Here is a 22180-nt window from a genome sequence, read left to right on the forward strand (position 1 = left end):
TCTGGTTTTCCTGATTCTCTTCACACCTAGCCGTCTGCTCCCTGCCTGCCCCATGCTGGGTCATTGGCATGGATCTTTTCTTTGTGGCTGTTAGCCAGTTTCCTCTTTCATTCTCCATGCCTTTGACAAGGCTTAGACTAGATAGCTTCATCAGCATGTCAGACATTCTCCCCATATTTAAAGGCTTCCTGAAATCCTAACCTCTTCATGAATCATAGCACCTGGCATACAGTAGGCATTCATTCATTCCTAAAGGACTTCGATTCCCTCCACACTAGAAGTGCAACAGTGATTTCTGTCCTATGAGGCTCTGACATATGCTCAACACACACAACAAAGCATGCCCACTAAACCCTGTACAGGCTACTCTCACTCTAGATTTTTTCTAAAATCTTTGAGCCTATATTAACCTGAGAACCAACTTTAGAATTCCTTTAAAAGAAAGTATCTGTTTAGAAACATACCTTAATGAGGATGCTGGTCTTAAAACATGCCCCCAAATTATTTGACATTCTTCCTGTCAAGAAAGGTGGGATCTGTGTTCCAGCCCATTGAATCTGGATTCTGTGTTTGTCTGTCAAATGGAGTATGGAGAAAGTGATGCCACATCACTATATAAATTTAGGGCTTGAGAACTGGCATCATCTGCTATTGTCTGTTGAGATACTCATTGTTGGAACTCAGCCACCATGTTTTGAGGAAGCCCAAGCAGCCCATGGAGAGGGCATGCTAAAGAGGAACTGAGGCCCCAGCTGAACGCCCAGCTGATAGCATCAGCCTTCTGGTCGTGTGAGTTAGCCATCTGGGAAGTAGATTCTCCGGTCCCTAGTCGAGCTGCTGGGTAAGGCAGACCCAGACATTCCATGCTAAGCCCTGCCCAAATTACAGGTTCGTGAGCTAAACAAATGTTTGTTGTGGCTTTTAGGCCACTGTTTGGGGGTGGATTGTTACTCAGCAATATACAACTGGAACAGTGGGCCTACTTGGTTATGAGGATGAGGTCTCCTGCACATATTGTAGTGGGTCTGCATTAGCGGGGCTCCGGTAGTTGGCTAAAGGGCTCTGTGTAAGAAATAAGAGGATATTGGACAGTTCTAAGGCAGCAAGCTAAGGAGCAGAGGAAGCAGAGGATGAAGGGAGGGAGAGGGCTGTAGCAATAGGGAGAGTGGCTCAAGCACAAATGAACTCAACAGGCTGTGAAATTATCTAGCCCAGAGATGAAAGACATGATCTAGAACAGGAATATCCGTGGTTCAGGTTTAAGGTGTTTGCTAAGGCAGCTGGCTGCCACGTGATGATGCACCTGTTAATCTCCATCCCACGCACCCTAAACCTTCCCCCAAATCCTGCTGTATATCTAGTTTCGAGTCTGGAACACTCAGGAGTTGATGAGTGTATGGCCTTAAAGTCTGTGGGGCAATGCAGTGCAGAGTAACATAGTGAACGCTTGAAGCAAAATGGAGAATGCAATTTGAGAATGCACTGGAAACAAGAGCTGGAAGCCAGAGGTGACTCAGGAAAACATAAGGTTTATAACTGTCCTCCCCTCTTTCTCACTCCATAACCCCCATCCCCTGGACATAGGCGAGGGATCCTGGATGTCTCTCTTTGTGGAATGTGGGCTCAAATCTTTGGGGGGCCTTTGATCTTAGGGTTTATAGTGACTTCAGTTGACTAGCGGTTGACTTATGGGACACGTTACAGCATTGATTCTCACTGTGCACTGGGTCTCCAAAATGTGTGCCTCTAATATTTGTGCTTTGAGGGGGATAAACACAATTAATTTCCTGGGCCTCCATGTGGGCCCTCAGGGACACTTGTCTAGGTTGGTCTCTGGTGTCACTGGAGCATCACACACCTTGGTGGGTGCTCCTCACAATGCAGCTTAATGATGCAAGCAGTTAGATTCCTTCAGTTGGTCGGTCAGGTGAAATACTCTGGTACAGGGAAAGACCCATGCCAGACTTCTGATCAACCAACCGTAAGATAACAACTTGGTCTTGTCTGAAGCCACGAAGCTTGTGGTTACCGCAGCAATGGAAAACCAGTACAACCTGGATGTGAACCATTACAACAGAGGATTTTAGTTAAGTGAAGGATTTAAATTAGAATACAGAAGAAAGTCAAAATGTCCACAGCTTGCTTTTTGAGTCACAATAGAGACAAACAGTGCATGTTTTCTTCGAAGTTACTTTTACTGGAAAAACAACAACAAAACATTTTGTTTTTCAAAAGAGTCAAAATAAAAGACTATTACACAAGATTGCACAATCACTTATGAAAGGTAAGTAGGCCAGTCTCACAGAGTCCTTGTCTAAGTAGTTTTCTCCGTCTGCAACATACCGAGAACGTAATTCTCACAGCTGCTGGGCTGATTTCACAGTCCCATTGGCCAAGCTCACTGTGTCTCATAATTGAATCAGACCTCAGGTAGGAACTTTTCCACCAAGACTACTGTCTTGAGAGCAGTTTTAATGTTCACATTCTTTCCATTTACCTCTGGCCTTTTTCATAGGCAGGGGTACAATTCGGCATTACCCAATGTCTTTCTCCATTTACCCCCCGATTTCCTCTCCTCTGCTTGGGACATAACTTCCACAGTCTTCACATTCTTTTCCACCACCACTGTCTTTACTCTACAGTAATATGACTTACATGTAAATATAGAAACCTACATCCTCAAAGAGGGAGAAAAAGAAAGGACCACCTGCTAGAACACAGATCCAGGTAGGACAGGTAATTCCAAGGAGCCCCGGCAAGGACTTTACCATGAACACTAGCTTGTAAAAAGCAACTGTGAACTTAAAAAAAGAAATCAAATTAGATATGGTGTGTGTGTGTGTGTGTGTGTGTGTGTGTTGTTCTGCACCATTTTGAATTAAATAGGAATAAACCTAATAATATGCTCTAGTTGCAACACGAAACAAGAATGTTAACAGCTTACAAACACTGCTGGGAACGCTCAGTTCTCTTCTGAGACATGGGGCATACAAATGAGTCCAATTCGCAGAATCTTCCTCTGGGCCTTGTAGTCACACGTGCCACAGATGGATGTGCTTTCTTTCCAGAGAACCAGAGGTTGCAATTCTGATTAGATTCAAGCTCAAGGTACAATTTAGCAAATGCTACATGCTTTATTAATGATTTTATGCACCTGTGAGGTCTACTTAGGACCCAGAAGTTAGGTAAGAATATAGAAACAGTCTCTTGAAAATATAAATCATAGCTATCTGTATATCTTCTTAGAAATTATGAAAAAGCCTAACGTAGTTTATGAATTTGATTTTTATAAATAGTTTTCTAAAACAAGCCTACACATAATTTTTCCCCTCAACAGTACTGATAAAATACAGGGCACCTTCTTCTTTCAAGTATTTGGGTAAAATAGTATACCCTGAGAATTTGGGGTGCAAACCTACACCTTGTAAACTGTAGAATGAAACTCCTCAAGCACCACGTAGGAAAATGTATACCATGATAGTTTTTAAACACAGAGACTATTACTGAATGTGTTTTCTCGTGCACATATATATATACTTATCATGAGATTATAGTCAATCTACTTAAGAATCAATACTGTCCTGCAGTCCAAAGTATTATTTCAGGTAGCATGAGCATTCAATTTGTAGCAAACACAGACTTTCATTTCTATGAAGTATGAAAATAATTAAAATGCATGAAATCTCTTTAAGAGGCAAGAATGATAAAGTCAAATCTGAAATTAAGAAATTTGTATCACTAGATAGTTCCTAGTGCTATAAGGATGAATTTGAAATGTGTGCTAACGTTTGAGATTTGTCATAAAGCTGTCGAAGTGTAATTTGGTTTAGCTTATTTACTCAGTGGTATATAGAGAGCCACATACATGCAAACATATAAAGACATATACAGACATCCAGAGAGCCTATATATTAAGTCACGAACTGCATATTTGGGCTTCATTTAATCCTGAGGGCAATTTCAGTGAGTGCTCTTAAGAAAATATATTCTACTGGATTAAAGATTTCATACTGGTTACAAATGTGTTCAGTTTTCCAGAAACAACTCAAATGGAGCCTATTTCAACCTGACCATTTAACCAACAGGGAGAAAGAGGAAATGGGTCAAGGTTTCTACAGACAATGCCCCATGGTTCCTCTGGAAAACTGAGTCCCACACGTTAACCTTGAGAGGAAATGGCAAAAAACAGACTCTACAATTCTAGTTCAACTCCAGTTTGAGGTACTATTTTGGAAATGCCACGTGCTTTATCAATGGTTTTGTGTACATAAAACATAAAAGGGTAGTGCAGTAGCTAAAGGGACAGTGTCAGGGTAATAGTTTTATGGATAAGATGGCTTCATAGACTCTTATTTTATTCCACTTAACTTTGGTTGAAACAGGAAGGGCACAACCACTTTATTCAAATAGCAAGGCAACCTCAAGAAATAATAAAACACTGAAAATAAGGATTTAGATTTACCGGGTGTCTTTAAAAATGTTCCTCCCGATCACTTGAGGTAGTAAATGGCCAGCAGCATTGGTTTGGTTTTTGTGGTTTGATGAAACAGAGAACCATAAAATTATCAATAAACAATGTGGCATTCATAGAATATTATTTTTAAAATTACAGTTCTAACCACTTGGACATTTACTCCGTCCTTGACAGCTTCTTAGAGGATGTGGCCTGATAGAGCTGACAACTGAACAGTTCTCTTTTCTTTCCTAGTTTCTGTACTAGTTTACCTCAATGTGAGAATTTAAGGCTCAGATCTGCCGGTGATAAATAATGATAAATAGCTTATGGGGTCCCCAGGCCCTTGGTAGGTGAGAACTCTACCACATTGGCTAGGGAAGGAAATGTCTCTCTTTTTGAAGACCTGGCAAGCAGCTGACTGACTACTCAATATGATCACTGATGATCATCACTCAATAGGATCACGATTAGCCTTTTCGTAAAAGTCACACATGGTTTTAAAAGAGTCGTCAACTCTGGTACTATCTCCACCCAAATCCTAGATCTGTTTTGCCAGATGTGTTCAAACACTTGAGAATTCACGGTGTTGCTTTGAGTATTGCAGGTTGGAGATCTTTGAAATTGATTGTACCTTCTTCATTTAGTATTAAGTGACCTTATACCCAGCCAATCTCTACAGAAAATGAGGAATGGCTGATGCTGTAAGAGCCCTGCAGTAGTGAAAAATTAAGTCAGTTCTGGGGCGAAGCTGCTGCTGTACCTGGGTGGGAAGACCTCCGTGGCCAAGGACTAAGGCTTTCCTCAATACGGGACAAGGGCATCTCGTCTATGCACAGAGGCTGTTTTATATTTTGCGCTTCATTTCATCGCTCATCAGTGCATTGATTGAATTGTGACCAGAGCTGACTATTCCTGCCTCAACCCTTTTCTTCTACCCAACAGTATTTCTTTTTAGAGCAAAATCCCTTTAAGAAAGGCCCTAAAGGTGAAATCGAGTTATTTTTCCTAAAGGAGTCTGATACGGGAAGCCTAACTACAAAGTAATGGATTATGTAAATCATACGAAAATCAGTCCCAGGTTTTTACTCACATCTTCAGTCGTGAATCGCATAAAATGCTGTGGCTTCAAGAAAACGTTCTAAGCAGAAACCAAAGACTGATGATCATTAAAATCAAAACAAGGATCTAAAAGAAATTTACCAGGATGCCTTGTCTTCGGATAAATAAATAGGTAAGATTCCTTAAAGAAAGTTTGGGAGAACCTTCAAGTTATTCCCTCTCTTTAAAAGTAGGAAATATTCCAATGTGTCCTTTGTTGAATATATGTTGACACACTTACTAACGATGACAATCTAAATATTTATCTGTTCAATCAAATCTTCAAGACTCACCATGAACACTCACTAAAATAACCTTCAGAATTGAGTTAAACTGAGGCAGTATTAAAAGTCGCTGAAAGGTTCTGTGATTTGGGTTCTTGACACCTCGTAAGCCCATAAGGAGCAAATGATGCAATCCTAGGTCCTTGCTCTCGGTGTGGCTGGGGCTGGAGAGAATCAGAACCACTGAATCAGTTTACATTCCACTCTACCGCCCCCAAACAGGCCACTCCTCAGACTCCAAGCAATCCGTGAGAGAGGAGCATGCAACTATGGAGGGAGGGAATCACTGAAGAGGACCAAAAAAAGGCTATCCACTCATAACAAAGGTTGGATTCCTAGAGGAAAAGAGACATTTTATACATTTCTGAGACTAAGAACTTAATTTTAAACACAGTCACTGGCTCTTCAGGACTTCAAGCCATTCTATTTTAAGGCAACAGGTAGCGTCATGGCGTTGTACAAATGGGAAAATGAAAACAAAGCCCGAGAGTTAAAACCACTAGTTTTCACAATCACATTTGAAATCATGCTAAACCCAATAAAAAGAACGTGTAGAACATAACCAAGGGAATGACTAGGCTTGACTGGTATATGATTCAAAATGCAGACCCATTGTATTTAAAATCGAACATGTGATCTGACTCTGCCATCTAATCCGCGAACCTCTAAGGAGATCTGTGATCCAAACTATTGATCTGCCAGCGTGCTTTACAACAGAACCAATCTCATGGTGTCGTATCTTTTGATTGAACTATGAGAACACTGAAGGGATGGTTATGCCTAGTCACAAGTACAGGAGGGAAAGATGAAGCGAAAGCTTATCTTCTGCTATTAAAGTATAAAAAGAAATCATTTTGCAACCATTCACTCAGCTTAGTAACACTAAAATAACACAAACTGTCTTAACAGGGTTGTTCAGGAAAATATAGAAACTTACACACTTGGTTTATAAGAAGCAAAAACTAAGAATAACACATGTAGAGGAAGTTTACAGCTGAATTCTTAGTGCTGTTACAACACAACCTTCCGATTACAGAATAGTCCATCTTCTGTCTTGCTCCTATAAATAAACATAGTCAAAGAGAAGATCATCAGTTCTAAAAGTAAATCTCACTTTTCAAGAAGCAAGAAAAATGTCAAGCTATATTTTATTTAACTATTTGGCTAATTTCAACATTGCTAAATATGTTTGGCAAATGTGTTTCCGAACTTACTTAGACATTATACTGACTTCAAGAAAGTGCCCAGAGTGGAACCTCTCTTTGAAACTTGAATTAAATCCAATCAACTGTTTGAAATGATTTTAGAGTTAAATGTTTAGTTTCACTGAAATCATCCTTAGCAGAGATAAAACAGTGTAATAGATATGTTCCTAAAACATGATGCAGAAATGATATTTAAGCTAAAGAGAAAAATTTGAAATTTACCATGAGTTAGTAATATAGTTAAGGGAGTAAATTCTATACTGAGAATTCTTATAAGTGAACGATCACTACCTAAATTATGTAGAATTTCAGACAGTGAATTTTGATTAAACTGAGATACAGTGTTTAGAGCCTGTAACTTAGTTAAATCCATTCTACACATTGAAAAGTTCAAAATCCTACTGAAAATGAGCCCTTTCTGTCGATCTGTCTCTCTATATATAGTATATCTACTAACACTTTGCCTAAAAAAACCATTATTTTTAACATTTGAGAGTTGATATTTGAATACAATATTATGAAGACAGAAATAGGCTGTCCTACAGGTAATATCTGCTGGGGATTAAGAAGACTCTATCGTGTAAAAAATAACCTCTGAGAAGTATCAAATAACAGCCATCTAATCAATTAAATACAATCAGAGTAGCTTAGCTAGGGATTTTTTAATCCTGTCATCTAAAAATTGACCTGTGTTAAATACATAAGGAAAAAAGTCTATAAGAATAATTATGATTATTGGGACACCTGGGTGGCTCAGTTGGTTAAATGTCTGCCTTCGGCTGAGGTCGTGATCCCGGGGTGGTGGGATTGAGTCCCAAGCCCCGTCGTGTGGGGCTCCCTGCTCGGCAGGGACCATGCTTCTCCCTCTCCCTCTGCCCCTCCCCACCATGATGTCTTTCAGGCAGGTGCTCTTTCTCTCAAATAAATAAATAAAATCTTTAAAAAAAAGAATATTTATCATCTCATGTTGTTTATTTTATTCTTCTGTATTTTATATTGAGGAATGACCTTCAAGATGAAATGGGCTGTGGTAGGTTTGGAGACTTCTCATTTGCTAAATTTAAGTTTTTGAACCTTAGGACATATAAAGCAGCAACAGGAAAATAAACTATAATTACAAAGGGAGGAGAAGAAAATAGAAGACTAAGAAGAAGAATTTCAGATTCAAGGACCCAAGGATCTGACAACAAGTCAGGCTGAGTCCCTCATGAGGCAGGATTTTGTGAAGATTCCCTGGGAAGAGTGGGAAGGACACAGGGTGGTCGTAGGGGCAGGGGAGGGGAGGGGGCTTGTGGACAGTGGTGGAGTCGGGGTGGCAGGTGAACTACGGGATGGTGAGAACAGTCTGAGAAATGAAGGAGAAATCTATTTATACAATCTACTGGGATCATTTTTAGGGATCCACAGCCCAGATATTGCCTTTCTATTCATTCACAGGACACTGGTCCTGCTTACATTAACTTCCCAGGAATTTTCCTTAAAATTTTGAAAATAATAAAGTTGCTCCAACACCTATTAAGGATAAAATAACAAAACCCACCAGTTTAACCTCTCAGAGGATCACGAAGAAGTCAGTACAGATGAGAGGGGTGATGACACTGTGTCACCAGGCATTTGGCCTCGATGACTTCCCATGATTATAGGACCAGAACACATGACAAAGTTCGGCAGGGATGCTGGGTCAGATTTGCCCTTGCTCCTCGCAGACCTGTGCCCAGACAGAGAGGAAAATCTCTACATGCAGCTGACAAGCAATATCCAGAGTTGTATAACGTTCTGGAAGGCCTTGGTCCTAAGGTACCCTGACCCACAGCCAACTGGCCTGCCCCAAGAGATAAGACAGATCAAAGGGGACTGCAGGGCTGTGGGCCCTGCCTTCAGTTGGGGGAAATATAAAGCAATCCTGGATGCAGGACCCTAATGCTGGGTACCCTGGAAATCTGCCTGGATAAGGGCCAATTTGCTGCTCTGGTGAAGGCCCCTCAAGGATGACGGGGTTCTGAGGCATTCAGGAGGTTCGTAGCTGTTTGCTATGTCCTTTGTAATGGTGTTAGAACTCAATCTTCACAACATTCCTGCAAGGTATTTCCATTTTACAGTTGAAGAGACCAAGGCCCAGAAAGGAAAAGTCGCTTGTCCAAAGTAATACGAGCATTAGAATTTGAGCCAGAGCTGCCTGACATCAAGGGGCCTATACTTGGCCTTTAGTCAAAGCCCCACAGTTCTCCTTCAACTATAATGCATGAACCCATACTACTCATGTGGACATCCCCTACCCACTCCTCACTACTTCCCACAACTACCTCCCTACCCCCGCCCACTGGGAGAGTCACAGCCACCCCACGAAGTTCTGAACCTGCCTTGAATTCTCTTTGAGGCATAAGATGTTCGAATACCTAAGGACGGCTAACATGGAGACTCAGTATCTGCTAGACCTTGCCAGATTCGGGGTCAGTTTGTTACCTGATTCTCTTCCCCCTTTTCCCAGGGCAGGGAAGAGGGACAGTTCGCCACAAGAAACTGAGGCCTGGAGGCCAGAGAGCAAAAGAAGTGGGCATACAGGGTTCACCCGGGAGGGTGTGGGCCACAGAGCTCGAAGGGCCTGGGCCGCCGCTGATCTGTTCAGCTGGGACAAGTTATTTTTTCATGGGTCAAACAGGAATTAGAAATAGTACCTTCTTACTTTAAGAATCAAACGGCATGATATTGTCTTGATATACAATAAATGATTAATACCCAGTAGCTATTACTTTTCATTTATTATTAATTTTATAGGCACTAGAGAAGAAAATATAAAGGCAATCCAATTGCAGAGAAAGGCACAAAAGCATAAGCTGGAAGGAAGCTACAATCCAAGAAAGGAAAGAGGGAGAAAAGGTGAAAAAGACATTAGGAAGATAATAAAAGAGCAGCTATAGATAATAACTGAGAGAGAAAGCCACAGCTAAGTGAGGGGAAAAACAGAAATAAACAAACTAATTCAGGAATGTAATTCTAGGATGCACTACAGATGAAGCGTTACGCTTGCAGCCTGCAGCCCTTCCTTCCACCTGGCCTCCTGCAGGAAGCCACGGGAATGTCCAGTGAGGCAGCCAGGCAGGGGGCACCTGTCCCGCGGGCCGTCCCGTGGGTGATGAAAACAAACACATGCAGGAAAAGGTGAGCAGAGGGGAAGAAGCAAGGTGGAGCCTCACATTAAAGCAACCGAAAGTGAATGGGAAAACAGAGACCATAAAAAGGAATGAAATTACCAAACAAAAAAGCAAAAAAAAAAAAAAACCAGTAAAAATTAAATTCTCAAACCAATGGTCAGGGAAGACAGGAATGGGGAGTGAACGGGTGGGACAGACACCAGGAAGGAGGGCCACCAAAGCAGAGTGGCCTTAGAGAGAAAAAGAGGAGGTGACATGAAGAGCAGGAAAGAAACCAGCTGGGAAGAGATTCTGGTAGAGAATAATTCGGGTTTCAAGTCCCAACTCTGTCCTCAGGGAAAAACTATGATGTAAAAAGCGTCACTTAAGCTCTCTGAGCCCCAATTTCCTCCTGCAATTTTATTTTATTTTATTTTATTTTATTTTATTTTATTTTGTTTTATTTATTTTTATTTAAATTCAATAAGCCAGCATATAGTACATCATTACTTTTTGATGTAGTGTTCAATGATTCATCAGTTGCCTTTAGTACCCAGTGCTCATGGCGTCACTAATGCCCATCCCCTGGTTACCCCAACCCCCCACCCCCCCCCCTCCTCCCATTTGAATGCAAGGGACAGGGTTTGATGATCTGAGGAGCCCTGGAGGGCTGCCTCTGCTCCCAGCCCCACTCTCTTTCCACTTAGCTGCTGCTGTGTGGGGCTCCGTTGAGGGGGCAGAAAGAACCTGGAGGAAGCGAGGAGGAAAGAGAGACCAATGTGTAGGAGCAACCTAAAGCACACTCAGAAATGAAAAGACAAATGGATCAAGACTTACAGGGAAAAAGACCAGACATTCAGTGAAACAAAACAATTGCGTGACCTGCCATGGCGCGGGCGTGGTGCCCATTAAAGTTTTCTTTTGGGGCGCCTGGGTGGCTCAGTCGTTTGGGCGGCTGACTTTGGCTTGGGTCAGTGGGGAGCCTCTTTCTCCCTCTCCCTCTGCCCCTCCCCCTGCTTGTGTGCTCTCTCTCTCAAATAAATAAATAAAATTTTAAAAAATAGTTTTCTTTTGTTATTATTACATATTTATTTTATCTTTATGTCCCTGCAAATGGCATTTGTGATCAAGTCTCAGTGAACGTTTTAAAACAAAAATATGGCATCGAAGTGCGTGGGCCGGAAAAAGCATGTTGGGGAAGGAAAAATACAGCTACGTGTGTTGAATGACAGAAAACTCAACCAAAAATAATCCCATCAGAAAAGGCATCAAAGACCCTGTGGAAAAGGGACTTTCAACCCAAAAGTCAACAAACGATAAACCGGTGCGCCTAGCACACTGGCACGTCGCGCCCGGGGTACCATTGTGACTACCAGTCGCTGGGTCACGGGCTGTGAACTGCCCCATCCATTGACCACAATGTGTGACGTCGTTACTAAGGAAGGATAAAGCAAATAATATCGCTAATTATCTTCTTAGCTGGGCTATGACCTGGCAAAGTTTGGGGAATGCCACCACCTGGACCCCAGGAAGGGGAGAAGCAGCAAGACCCACCTGTGAAAGCTGAACCAAAGGGAAATTCATAACCTAATCATCAGAGAGAGAGCATGGCAGCTGGTTATGCTCAGAAATACACGGCAGGGAGAAAGCAAAGCTCCCTGTTACAATGTGTAGCTAAAAATAGATGATGGAATACTTATTATTTGAGCTGGAAGGAATCTTAAAGGTTACGACAGGACTTGAATCTTGGTCTCGCAGTTCTGTGTGTAGGGGTCTGTGTCCTCCTGCTGGCGTGTGGGCTCTTGGCCTGGGGACCATACCGGGTCACACGTGGGTTAACAGCCTCACCGCAGAGTACACCGTGGCTGGTGGAGTGTAAACATGTAATCCGTGTTCTTTGGATGCATGAGGGAATGAGCGCATTTCGTTCAAACATTCATTCTATACAAATGTGCGGAGATGCACAGAGGAGAGCCCCAGTGTGCTGGCTGTCAGTACAGAGCTCATTATGCTCTCTGCCATCCTTCCTTTGCTCCAGGCCTCCTACCAAGGAGTGCACAGTGTGGCCCGGGAGCCAAGAGCCCCTTCTGCAGGTCCTGGCTTATCTCATTCCCTGGGGATTGTGGCAAAGCCATTCCAGTCTGAGTCCTAGTTTTCTTCTCTGTGAAATGTTGTGATTGGATCAAATTACTGGTGTGACTTCTTAGTTGAAAGGGGCACCTAAACTCCTACCCTACCTCAAGGAAGATCTCTGAAGTCAGTCTGGTTTTCAACGGAAATCTTCAACAGAAACCAGTTTCCAAGACTTCTCACCCTGACCATCCATACGAGTATCCGTTGATCATGAGTGTGTACAGTGTAATTTTTTTTACATATCTGACCAAAGTTTACAATATTTTGCACACAAGAGAAAGAACAGCACACTTTTTTTTTTTTAATGTATCTTTCTTTGGAAAGCGACATAGAGCTCTCAGGAAGGTGAGTTTTGAAGGATTTTGGTTAGTTATCTGAGTTTGGATAGTAGATTTTTGCCTGTATATAAAATTCTAATCGTTAGATCCTGACTAGTGTTCTTCAACTGCGAAGGCAGCTTTTGTACTTCTATCTTTAGGGCTGTGGACTAAAATAAAAGACTGTGCTTTCAAAGGGGAAAACTTAAAAAAAAATTACCGTTCAAATCTCGAACCCTCAAAATCCGGATTTATATTTGTGTCTGATGGCAACAACTCCATGCCGAATCTCTCCAGACTCGGCAGACAGGAGAAAAGCGAAAAGCAGCTGCTAGAGGGACAGCGTACAAGTGTGTGCCCGGTTGCTCCCTCCTCTGTGCCCTGACCTCTCTGCCCCTTGCTTCTGCACCTCCATGGTTCACACAAAGGCCTTACGGGATTAGCTGCCCCAAAATAGCTTTAGGTAAACATACCACCTGTCCGGATGATTACAATATTTTTATCTAGAGGCTACTCTTTTCTTTCTGCAAAACTAAGTGTCTAATTCTGAGCCTCTTCCGTATGCCTATTGGTTTTTTTACATTGAATAAAAGATGCATTGTTTACCTTGAATGCCCACACCCCCTCTTTGTGACTGTCATACACCGCAGGTTGCAAACTCTTAGAGAGGAAGAATTCAAATTATCTATTTCTAGAGTGCAAGGAAAATGAGGCTTGGGCTCTCATCTGAATTTTTAGAGCAAGACCCAAGGATTTTTGAACGGTGGCCTAATGTCTGGAAGTCTAACAAACATAATGCATAGTAACAGTCCCTGAATTTGGAAAAGGTTTTATACCTTGCAATATACTCTGATGTCATCTGACATTCAGGTAAATTTTGAGGAGTAGATATTATTGACAGGAGTGTCATGAGTGCTAGAGAGTTTGCATGCCCAAGAAGACACAGCTGGGGAGAAGACCAAGCCATGACTCTAATTCACTGATCCCACTTCTTAATTTAAGGCTCTTTCATTGCACGAAGAAACAATATTCTTCTGTTCCTTTTAATTCAGAAAGGAACTCCATCTCCCTTCTTGGTTCAGTACGATCTTACGGAAAAGTGAAAGTCCTAGAAGCATATATGATGCCAACACATCCTCATCTGAAAAGAACAGGAAAATGAGGGGGCAGATCTGTCCCCACACTGCTGACACCTTTGTGCTCCTATCTGAAGGCGGCCCATGTCTTATGTGTTTGACCTGAAGTGTCCTGGGTCAGACAAGCCAAATTCACTTCTCCTGTCATGTTCCATGGCTGTATTTACAGCAAGGATTCCAGTCTGTAAATGTGGATTGATTCGGGTGTTAGGAATCTACTTTATATGATTTCTTTTAAAGGGGGACAAGTGGAGGTTGATTATTTTCTGAAGGGAGAGAATGCAGCGATGAAAAGGAGTGTCTTGCAGGGATTAGCAGCCCAGCATAGTGGATTCAGTCTAATCAGACTGGATCAAACCCAGCAGCCCATCCAAGGAACCACTGCAACTGGAGGATCTCCCCTTTTTCATGGAGGTCAAGTGTGTGTGTGTGTGTGTGTGTGTGTGCGCGTGCGCACGCGCGTGTGTGTGTGATATATTAAAGACCTTGAACTTGCCCTAGGAGAAAGTACTCTAAGTGTCTGGAAACAAAAATAAGAGCTTAAAATATACAGTCCCTTCGTAGAAGAAATGTCAAGAGAAAGAAGATGTGGTGGAGGGAGAGAGAAGCCTTTCTACAGATTTCAGAAAACCTCCGAACAAGAAAATGTCAGTGTGATTCTCCCTCCTTGTGAGGAGCAAGTGGATTAACGGTGTTCCCTGTGATCTCTCAGGATATTCGTGCCTTCTGTCACTGGGGCTGCTGGGAATAGAGTGAAGCTCACTCCACAAAATCCAGACCAGGTTTTCCTTTCTTTCCCCTGCCAACCTTCACCAAAGGCTAACCTGACAGATCTAAGGTTCACTTCCCTCCTACTCACAGGTTGGAAAAACACTGGGGCAGTTTTGAAAAGGTCAATGGGGGAAAGGCTTGCTGCGAGGATTGAGGAGTGGGAAGAGGAAACTTGGTAAGAAAACTAGCTCCTTAATCATTTGGATGGGGTTTTGTTCTGTTCTCCCAACATGCCCCTTTCGACAGACAGCCTCCCCTACCACTTCAAACACAAAACAATAGGATTGCTCTTAATCCCTGAAAACTGATTATCAAAGTAACATTCACTCACCAGCAGCTACTCCGTTCTGCTTTCTGGGGACTGCTCATCATCTGTGTTCTACCACAAAGCTCATGGTGGTGCCATCAAAGGAAGGGGGGGCAATGATCCTCGGCCCCAGCGGTTGCGAAGTGATGCTGATGACAGGCTTGCCATGCAGCTGGGCAAAGCCTTTGGCCCCCACGAGCTGGGATGTGGCTGCTGGGGCCGAGGAGGAAGAAGAAGCAGGAGACTGACCAGAGGCCATGAAGTACGGGGCCTCAGTGAATGTCGCAGCTGCCTCTTTGCTGGGGGGCTCTGCTGCCATGGAGGAGAGCTCGCTACCCCCTGGAGTGTGAGCAATTGGCGTGGGCTGCAGGGCATTGGTGGGCAGCACCGTGGGCAGAAACCCAGGGTAGATCATGTAGGTGGGTCCATAGGCCCCAGGACTCAGGGCCAAGGGAGGCACAGGGAGGGACATGGGAGCCACAGCCTGCTGCTGGGAGGTCATGGGCACATCCACATACTGCCCCGTCTCAGGGTCAAACAGTCTTCGGGTCATGGGCTGTACTGGTGTGTCTACCAGATAGTACTGGCCAGTCGTCACATCCAGAAGCATCTTGCGCTGGGTCTGCTGTGGCTGTGGCTGCTGGAAGGGGTCTGCGGGGACTGAAGCTGGGCCTGCAGGTGCTGGGGCAGGCATGCTGGGTGGGGAGAAGCACAGGACCTGGGGCTGGGCTCCCTGCAGGGTGAAGGGCAGCGGGGGCTGGTGGTAGATGGCAGTGGGGAGATGCTCAGGGCTCTGTGGCCCTGTGGGGGCGGCAACTGTCTCCCTGGGGTTCTCGGGTTTGGTACGCCAAGCTGGCCGGCTGGTTCCACTGACCTGAGAGCCTTTGGGACTACTGGGGACCTGGCTGCGGGCACTCAGGGGGGGCAAGCTGCAGAGAGTGGCCGCTGAGGAGGCTGGGGGCCCCTCCCTCCCAGCCCCGGGCCTGCCTGGAAGCTCTCCGGCGGCCGTAGAGCTTCCTTTGAGGGGGATGGACAGGTAATTCTCACAGTCACTATGGTTCTTTTCCACACTGCTGCCATTTTTCCTATTGGTCACCTCATCAGGAGGCGCCCGCGCGGCCGGAGAGATCTTGAGGGACCGGAGTCCCTGGGATTTGATGCCCTTTGCTGCTGAAGGAGTCTCTGGAGAAGGCCCTTGGGGGAACTTGCCGGCGACACCCCCAGTTTTCTGGGTGCTGCTGGCACTCACCGTGAACACGTTTCGGTTGCTGGGGAGTGGTGGGAGGGGCTGCAGGGGCTGGGTTCTCTCCACATCCTTGTGGGCCGGGGGGATGTAGAGGGATCGCGGCCTTTCCCTGGCCAGGTTCTCGAAGGCGGCTGCCCGGGCAGACACACTCTCAGTGCCAGGGTTGGAGTTTCTCCGCTGCAGACGCTCCGCAGGGCCCCCACGCAGCACCACGCCGCCTTTGTTTCCGGTGCCCCTCTCCGCCGGCTCACCCAGTCGTTTGGCCAGCTTGTCTGGGTCCCCCTCCGCACCCGCAGCCCCTTCCCTCTCCTCGCTGGCAATGAGCGACAGGACGTGGCTGTCCATCATCATGGGCAAAGGGTCACTTTTGCGCTTCCACTCGTTCCTGTTGAAGCTGTACAGCTCCTCCATGGACCTCACGGCGGCCGTCAGCTTCTCCAGGGCATTCCGAGAGGGCTTTGGGGCTTTCCCTTCCTCCTTGACCTCCTCTTCCTTGGCCTTCTCTGGGGTCTTCTGAGCAGAAGCCTTAGAGACGATCTTGAGCACAGGCAGGTAAGAGCCCTGCTCGGGCTTATTGGGGGCAATGGTGGCCACGGGCAGCCTGCCAGATGCCCTGTGAACCAAGACGGTCCCTTCTGGAGAGGACGAATTCAAGAACCGGCCGCCGCCACCTTTGCCTACGTTCTCCCTCGGCTCCCGGTCCATGCTACCTTCCCTCGGGTTCACCACCGCCTGGCACGTAATCACTATGGGGGAAAGGGATCTGGATCCGCCCCCTGCAGCAGCCAGCTGTCTGGGCTTGGGCCCGGTCAGCCCCTGCTCTGGGGTAACACTGCCCTTGTCACTGCTGTCCCCTGACCCTTTGATTAGTTTCCTGACATCTCTCACCTGGTGGAGGGGGCCTTGGGCCTTGGACTTGTCTCTGACGTCTCTCACCTGGAACTGGGGCACTTTTTCCAGGTTGTCTCCCCGGAAGAGCTTCTGCTGCGCCCTGCCGTTGTCCTCAGCGGTCTTGAAGAGGTTAGGGGCGCTGCCGCTGGCCAATTGGGGCGTGAGCAATTTGGCAATGTTGAAGTCCGAGCTTGGCTGTTGCACGCTCCCCAGCCGGATCTTGATTTCGGGAGCCTTGGGCCGGATCACTGCCGTGGAGGTGGCTTGGGCGGCAGGGTACTTGGTGGCCTGCTTCCCCGGCTGCTTGTCCTTGGGCGTCTGCTGGATGTTGGGGACAAAGAGGCGCGACATGATGGTGGACTTGCTGGCAGAGATCTCTCCAAGATCAGCTCTCCAGTCGCCCCCTTTGGGAAGCTTCAGCTTCCCAATGGGGGCCTTTTCTTCCCGCTTCTCGGCCTCCTTCTCCTTCCAGGAGCGGAATGCACTGTTCTGACTCCGCAGGAAGATGCCTTTGACAGTCTCCGATGCGCTCTTTTTAATTTCACAGACTTCTTCAGTGTGTCCGTCCGCGAAATTTCGGCCAGAGACTGCATTGCACTCGCGAGGAGCACTGGCTTTGAAAATTGGCGATTTGGACTCGGCCGCGGAGCCCTCCGCACCTGCATCGGACACGCTGACCACCGTGTACTCAGAGCCAGCCTCGGAGTGGCGAGAACTCTGCCTCTGCAGGCCCCTCTCCCGCTGCTTCTCCCCCCTGGCGGGACCCTCTATCTCCTTGGCGGTGCTGGAGAGGTTATGGTGGGATGTGTCAGTGACTTCTCCCCTCTCCATTTTGAACTCATGTTCCCGCTGCATCTTCTTGGAGATGACATTTTTGAGCAGACTGGAAGCAAACTTGGACTTCTTCTGGGGGCCGTCGGCGCGGGAGGCAGGCTTGCTGCTCTCAGAGGCCTCGGAGCCGTCGTCCGTGTACACCGACCCGGGGCCCTTGCTGGAGCCTTTGGTGGTTCTGCAGGGCCCAGTGGCTGAGCTGGCTTTGCTCTCACTGCGAAAATTCAGGGGCTCGAGAAGGGTGACCACGCGGGAGCCCGTCTGGACCTGCTTCTGGAAACACAGAGGTGTCTCCACGTGTTTGATTTCCCCCTCGACTTTGCTGACCACGAACTCCAAGGCTTTGGTCTGGGACTTCTTGGCCTGGATGTAGAGCTGGTTTGCGGCCGTCCTGGCCCCACCGCCCTTCCTCAGACCTGCGGCCACAGAGGCCGCACTGCTCCTGAGGAGGCTCTGCTCCACCCTGGCTCCAACACCTCCACATTTTAAATCCAGGAAAGTCGACCACCGCCCAAAGCCGACTTCGGAGAGTGTGGAGGACTCCCGGGAGCTGATGTTCAGGGCCTCAAAGTAGGGGTAGGCCAGGCTCCGGAAGGCCCGGGAGGTCAGGTTCCGTACCTCCTTGTCCGCATCGTCCAGTTCACTCACGGCACTGGAGGCTCCGCTGGAGTAGTCCACCAGCTCCTTCGCCCGAATGGCCCCGCACCGGGTTTGCAGGCGAGCAGGGACAGCAATGAATTTCTTTGCATGGTCCTGAGCCACGGCTGCAGCCGGGTCTTGCTTCAGTGAACTTGAATTGTGTTCAGCAGCTGTAGAGACGCGGAGGCTCATGTCGCCTTCATGCTTGGCAGCATAAATAATGTTTTGCTTTGCACGCACGTTGCTAGGCTCATTTATAGCCCGGGAAGTCGGTTTGATTGATAGGAGGATCTGGCTTGCTGCACTCCCACAGCTGCTGGCTGCATCGGCTGCTGCCCCTGAAGCTGCCTCCGGGGGCTCGGGCAAGGGCTCACTCAGGGTGGCAGTGCCAGGCCCAGTGGGTGGGGGAGTGGGGTCACTGTCAGAGGGGCCGCTGCCCACTTCCGTGCTGCTGGTGTGGCGACCACCGCTGTCTGCGCTGGGGCGCGCCGGGTCACTGCTGGTGGGGCTCGGAGTCTGGGTGGCATGGGTGCTGGGAGTGGTGCTGAGGTAGCAGCTGTTGTCGTCATCCTCTTCGGTCGGGGTGGTGATGTCCCCCGGGGTCTCGTCGCTGCCACCAAAGGAAGCGTAGTCCACGAATGAGTAGATCACGTTGTTGTCCTCGAAATCCCAGCGGGAGGCCAGTCCCACATCAAAATCCATGTCCTGCTCCACCTCACTCAGCTGGATCTCGTGGGTGGTGATGTAGTGAGCCTCCTCATTTTTTGGGGGGTCCCGGCTGCCCTGAGACTTGGCAATAATGTCCCTGCACTCAGTTCCATCTCCCCCTCCTCCTCCCCCTCCTCCTGCCCCTCCTCCTCCTGCTCTTCCCTCTCCCCCCCCTTCTCCTCCTCCCCCCTTGGGCTGGCGGCTCACTGCGCTCTGACCACTGTCACTCTCAAAGCCTAAAGATGAAGACGAGGTGGCCAGAGCCCCTGCTGATGTGGTGGTATCATCCATCTTGGAAAGGCCACCTTCTTCTGCTTTGTCCACTGGGGAGGAGGTCGAGGAGGAGGAAGATGAGAAGTTGCTGCCCTCATCAGTGCGGGAGAGCTGGGATCTGCAGAGTTCCGAGGCAGCAGGATTCTTCTGGGGGGTCGGAGCCTCGCTCTCCTGACCGCTGGGCTCCCCTTGGGCTTCCTCCTTGGGACTCCTGGGGGCCCTCTGCTCCCCTGGGCGGGGCCGCAGGGCGAGTCTCCTGGTGCGGGGACTCTCCCCCGGGGCTGCGGCCGAAGCACACATCTCCACATATTTCGCCTCTCGCTGGGAGGAGGCCGGTGGCCCCGGCAGCAGCGGCTGCAGCTGCTGCTTCAGCTCCTGGCTATCTTGAGCTCCGCTCCCCGGGTCGCCCACCTCCTGCAGTCTGGCCTGCGGACTCAGCTCCCCGGGGGTGGCTTCCATCCCGAGCCCGAGCCCAAGTTGCAGCGACAGCAGGAGACAGTGGTGAGCGGCGCCGGGGCTGGCCCGGCTCCCTCCCTGGCCCTGGAGGGGCTGCAGAGTGGCCCTAAGCAGAGCCCCACGTGCCTGGCCCGGGCCCAAGGCTGGAGGCACCACTGCGGTTGCTGCCACCCCTTCCCGGTTCTTCAGCCCCTGTGGCGGGGCCGGGACAAGCCCAAGGGAGGAGGGAAGGCTCCCGGCAGGGGTGGCAGGGGTGGTCTGAGGCCCGGGGGCTGCTGCTCTGGCCGAGACTGTGGCCACCTTCCTGTGGCTGAGCTGTTCTGTCCAGTTGTTTGCCTGGCACCGCCTGCAGCCACGAGTCTGAATGCCATCGGCCACGGAAGGAGCAGCATCTGTAGGTCGACCCAGGGACTTCCAGAAATGAAAGGAAAGCATGTGCTGTTTCTTGTGAAGCCTTGTCCCTTTCCTGGATGGGGCAAGAGTGGGTCACGTCATTCCAGAAATATTTTTAGTGTCTATTCCCTAGTCATACCGAAACCACACTTGAGGGCAGAGAGAAGAGGCGTTGAGATGACAAGAGAAGGTTGAGGGTGGAGGGGGCCATGTGGGTTCTCACTCGAACCAGCCACATGCTCTATGTAATCTAGTACAGAGATGTCTAGCAGGCATGAAAGGATTCTTTACCCACTGCCATCTTTCACTCCCAAGTCTGATTAAATGGGTTCTTCCCCTTGTTCTTACATAAAATCCAAATTCTGCGTTGCGTTCCAAACAAATTCAGGACGATCCAGAAAGATTTCAAACTCTCTTCTAGACATATGGTAGGCTTTCTGCTTGCCTCCAAATCTATGCATTTTCTTTTTCTTTCATCTCAAATCAGATGAGTTCTGGTAATAAAACTTTTCATAGGAATAAAATATTCCATCCCTCTTTCTCCAAAGTTACACTCTATAAAACATAATCTGTTTGTTTCAAAATCGAAGCCCTTCTAGAATTCTTACTGTGTTGACATGAAGTATTAAAAGGGTAATTTTCAAAGACTTAAGACGTAACACTTTAAATATACTTTGACATATAGTCACTAAAAAGGAGCACATGGGGTCAAAAACGAACACTACTTCAAATCCCTACAGTGGCCAATCGATCTCAAAAAAAAAAAATTTTTCTTAAACGTCTAAAACCGTGGCAAGATAATAAACCTTCAATTAAATATAGCCTGGGCTGCAGCCTCATGATTCAGTTTCGCTGGCTGAATTCCAGACCTGCAGGGCGTGGAGTCAAAAGGCACAAAAGAACAAGGAATACACTTACCCTTCATGAGTACAGTGTGGCTTGGAGGGAGGTTCAGAGAGGAAATGTGACCCGCTGGCATGCCCCACGGACATGAAGCCAAAGTCCTAGTTCACTGGCTCTGAGTTACATCCATTTCTGATAATTCAGTAGTTGTGCAAGGGAATTTGCCAGGCACCCCACGGTGGAGTTTCTCTGCTGGCCACCCTCAGAACAGATCCTTGGGTGCTGTCGGTGGAGAACCACGACTCTTGGTTTTGGTGAGATCTGGCCCTCATCACCTGCCAGGCCTAATTTCACCACTATACATAGTCTATGTGTCACTTATGCCGATTAAATAAAGCACTATTTTAAACATCCACATTTGTGGGGAACAAAAATAACATCATCACCCATCCCCTTCCAACATGAATGCCACCCCCGCACAGAAAAATGTTCCTTCCTCTGGATAAGCGTGGGGGTAGGTATGGAGTGGGAGCCCCTACCAACCATAGCATTCACCTTCCCATACTCGAAATACGGAGACCACAGCGCTGCCAGTCTCCCCATGACAATTTGCTTCTGCCCACATCATTGCCATTATAAACATGACATAAGGAAAGACTGGAAATATCAAGTACCATAGTGCGGATATAAGCCAGAGCACGAGGTGGAAAATAAAAGAGAAAAGGAAACACAAAGAAACAGGTAGAGGGAGAAGAACAAGACGAGAAGAGAGAGTTTGCTAAATTTGCAACCAACTTTTTTGATTATGGGGAACTAGACCTAATTGCACAAAGTCCTTGATTTTTAATGATAATAAAAATTTAAAAGTGATATTCACAGCTAAGAGTTATATGGTGCTTCCTGTGTGTGAGGCGCAATTTGAAGCACTTTAAAATGTATATGTATTAATTTATGTAATCCTCATAACAACCTGATGGGTAAGGTACACTTTTTATAGACAGGAAAGCTGAGGCACAGAGATGCTAAGAAATTATGGAGCAGGCAGTCTGGCTCCCGAGCTTG

General features: G+C 47.2%; 1 protein-coding gene across 1 annotated transcript; it reads right to left on the reverse strand.

Moving 5' to 3' along the window:
- Positions 1-1952: 1952 nt before the first annotated feature.
- Positions 1953-20317, reverse strand: CUNH4orf54 (chromosome unknown C4orf54 homolog). Its single transcript, XM_025873549.2, has 2 exons — positions 14863-20317; positions 1953-6898 (listed from the first exon to the last, which is right to left on the reverse strand). The coding sequence occupies exon 1, from the start codon at positions 20315-20317 to the stop codon at positions 14900-14902; it is 5418 nt and encodes a 1805-aa protein (XP_025729334.1). The 3' UTR covers positions 1953-6898; positions 14863-14899.
- Positions 20318-22180: the final 1863 nt, after the last annotated feature.

The sequence above is a fragment of the Callorhinus ursinus genome, unplaced genomic scaffold (assembly GCF_003265705.2).
Source record: "Callorhinus ursinus isolate GAN/ISIS: 27379988/994484 unplaced genomic scaffold, GSC_fseal_2.0 scaffold4, whole genome shotgun sequence".
Lineage (NCBI taxonomy): Eukaryota > Metazoa > Chordata > Mammalia > Carnivora > Otariidae > Callorhinus > Callorhinus ursinus.

What these genes read in the sequence shown, in the direction of transcription:
- CUNH4orf54 (XM_025873549.2), bottom strand. Translation starts at nt 20,317, where the DNA reads ATGCTTTCCTTTCATTTCTGGAAGTCCCTGGGTCGACCTACAGATGCT.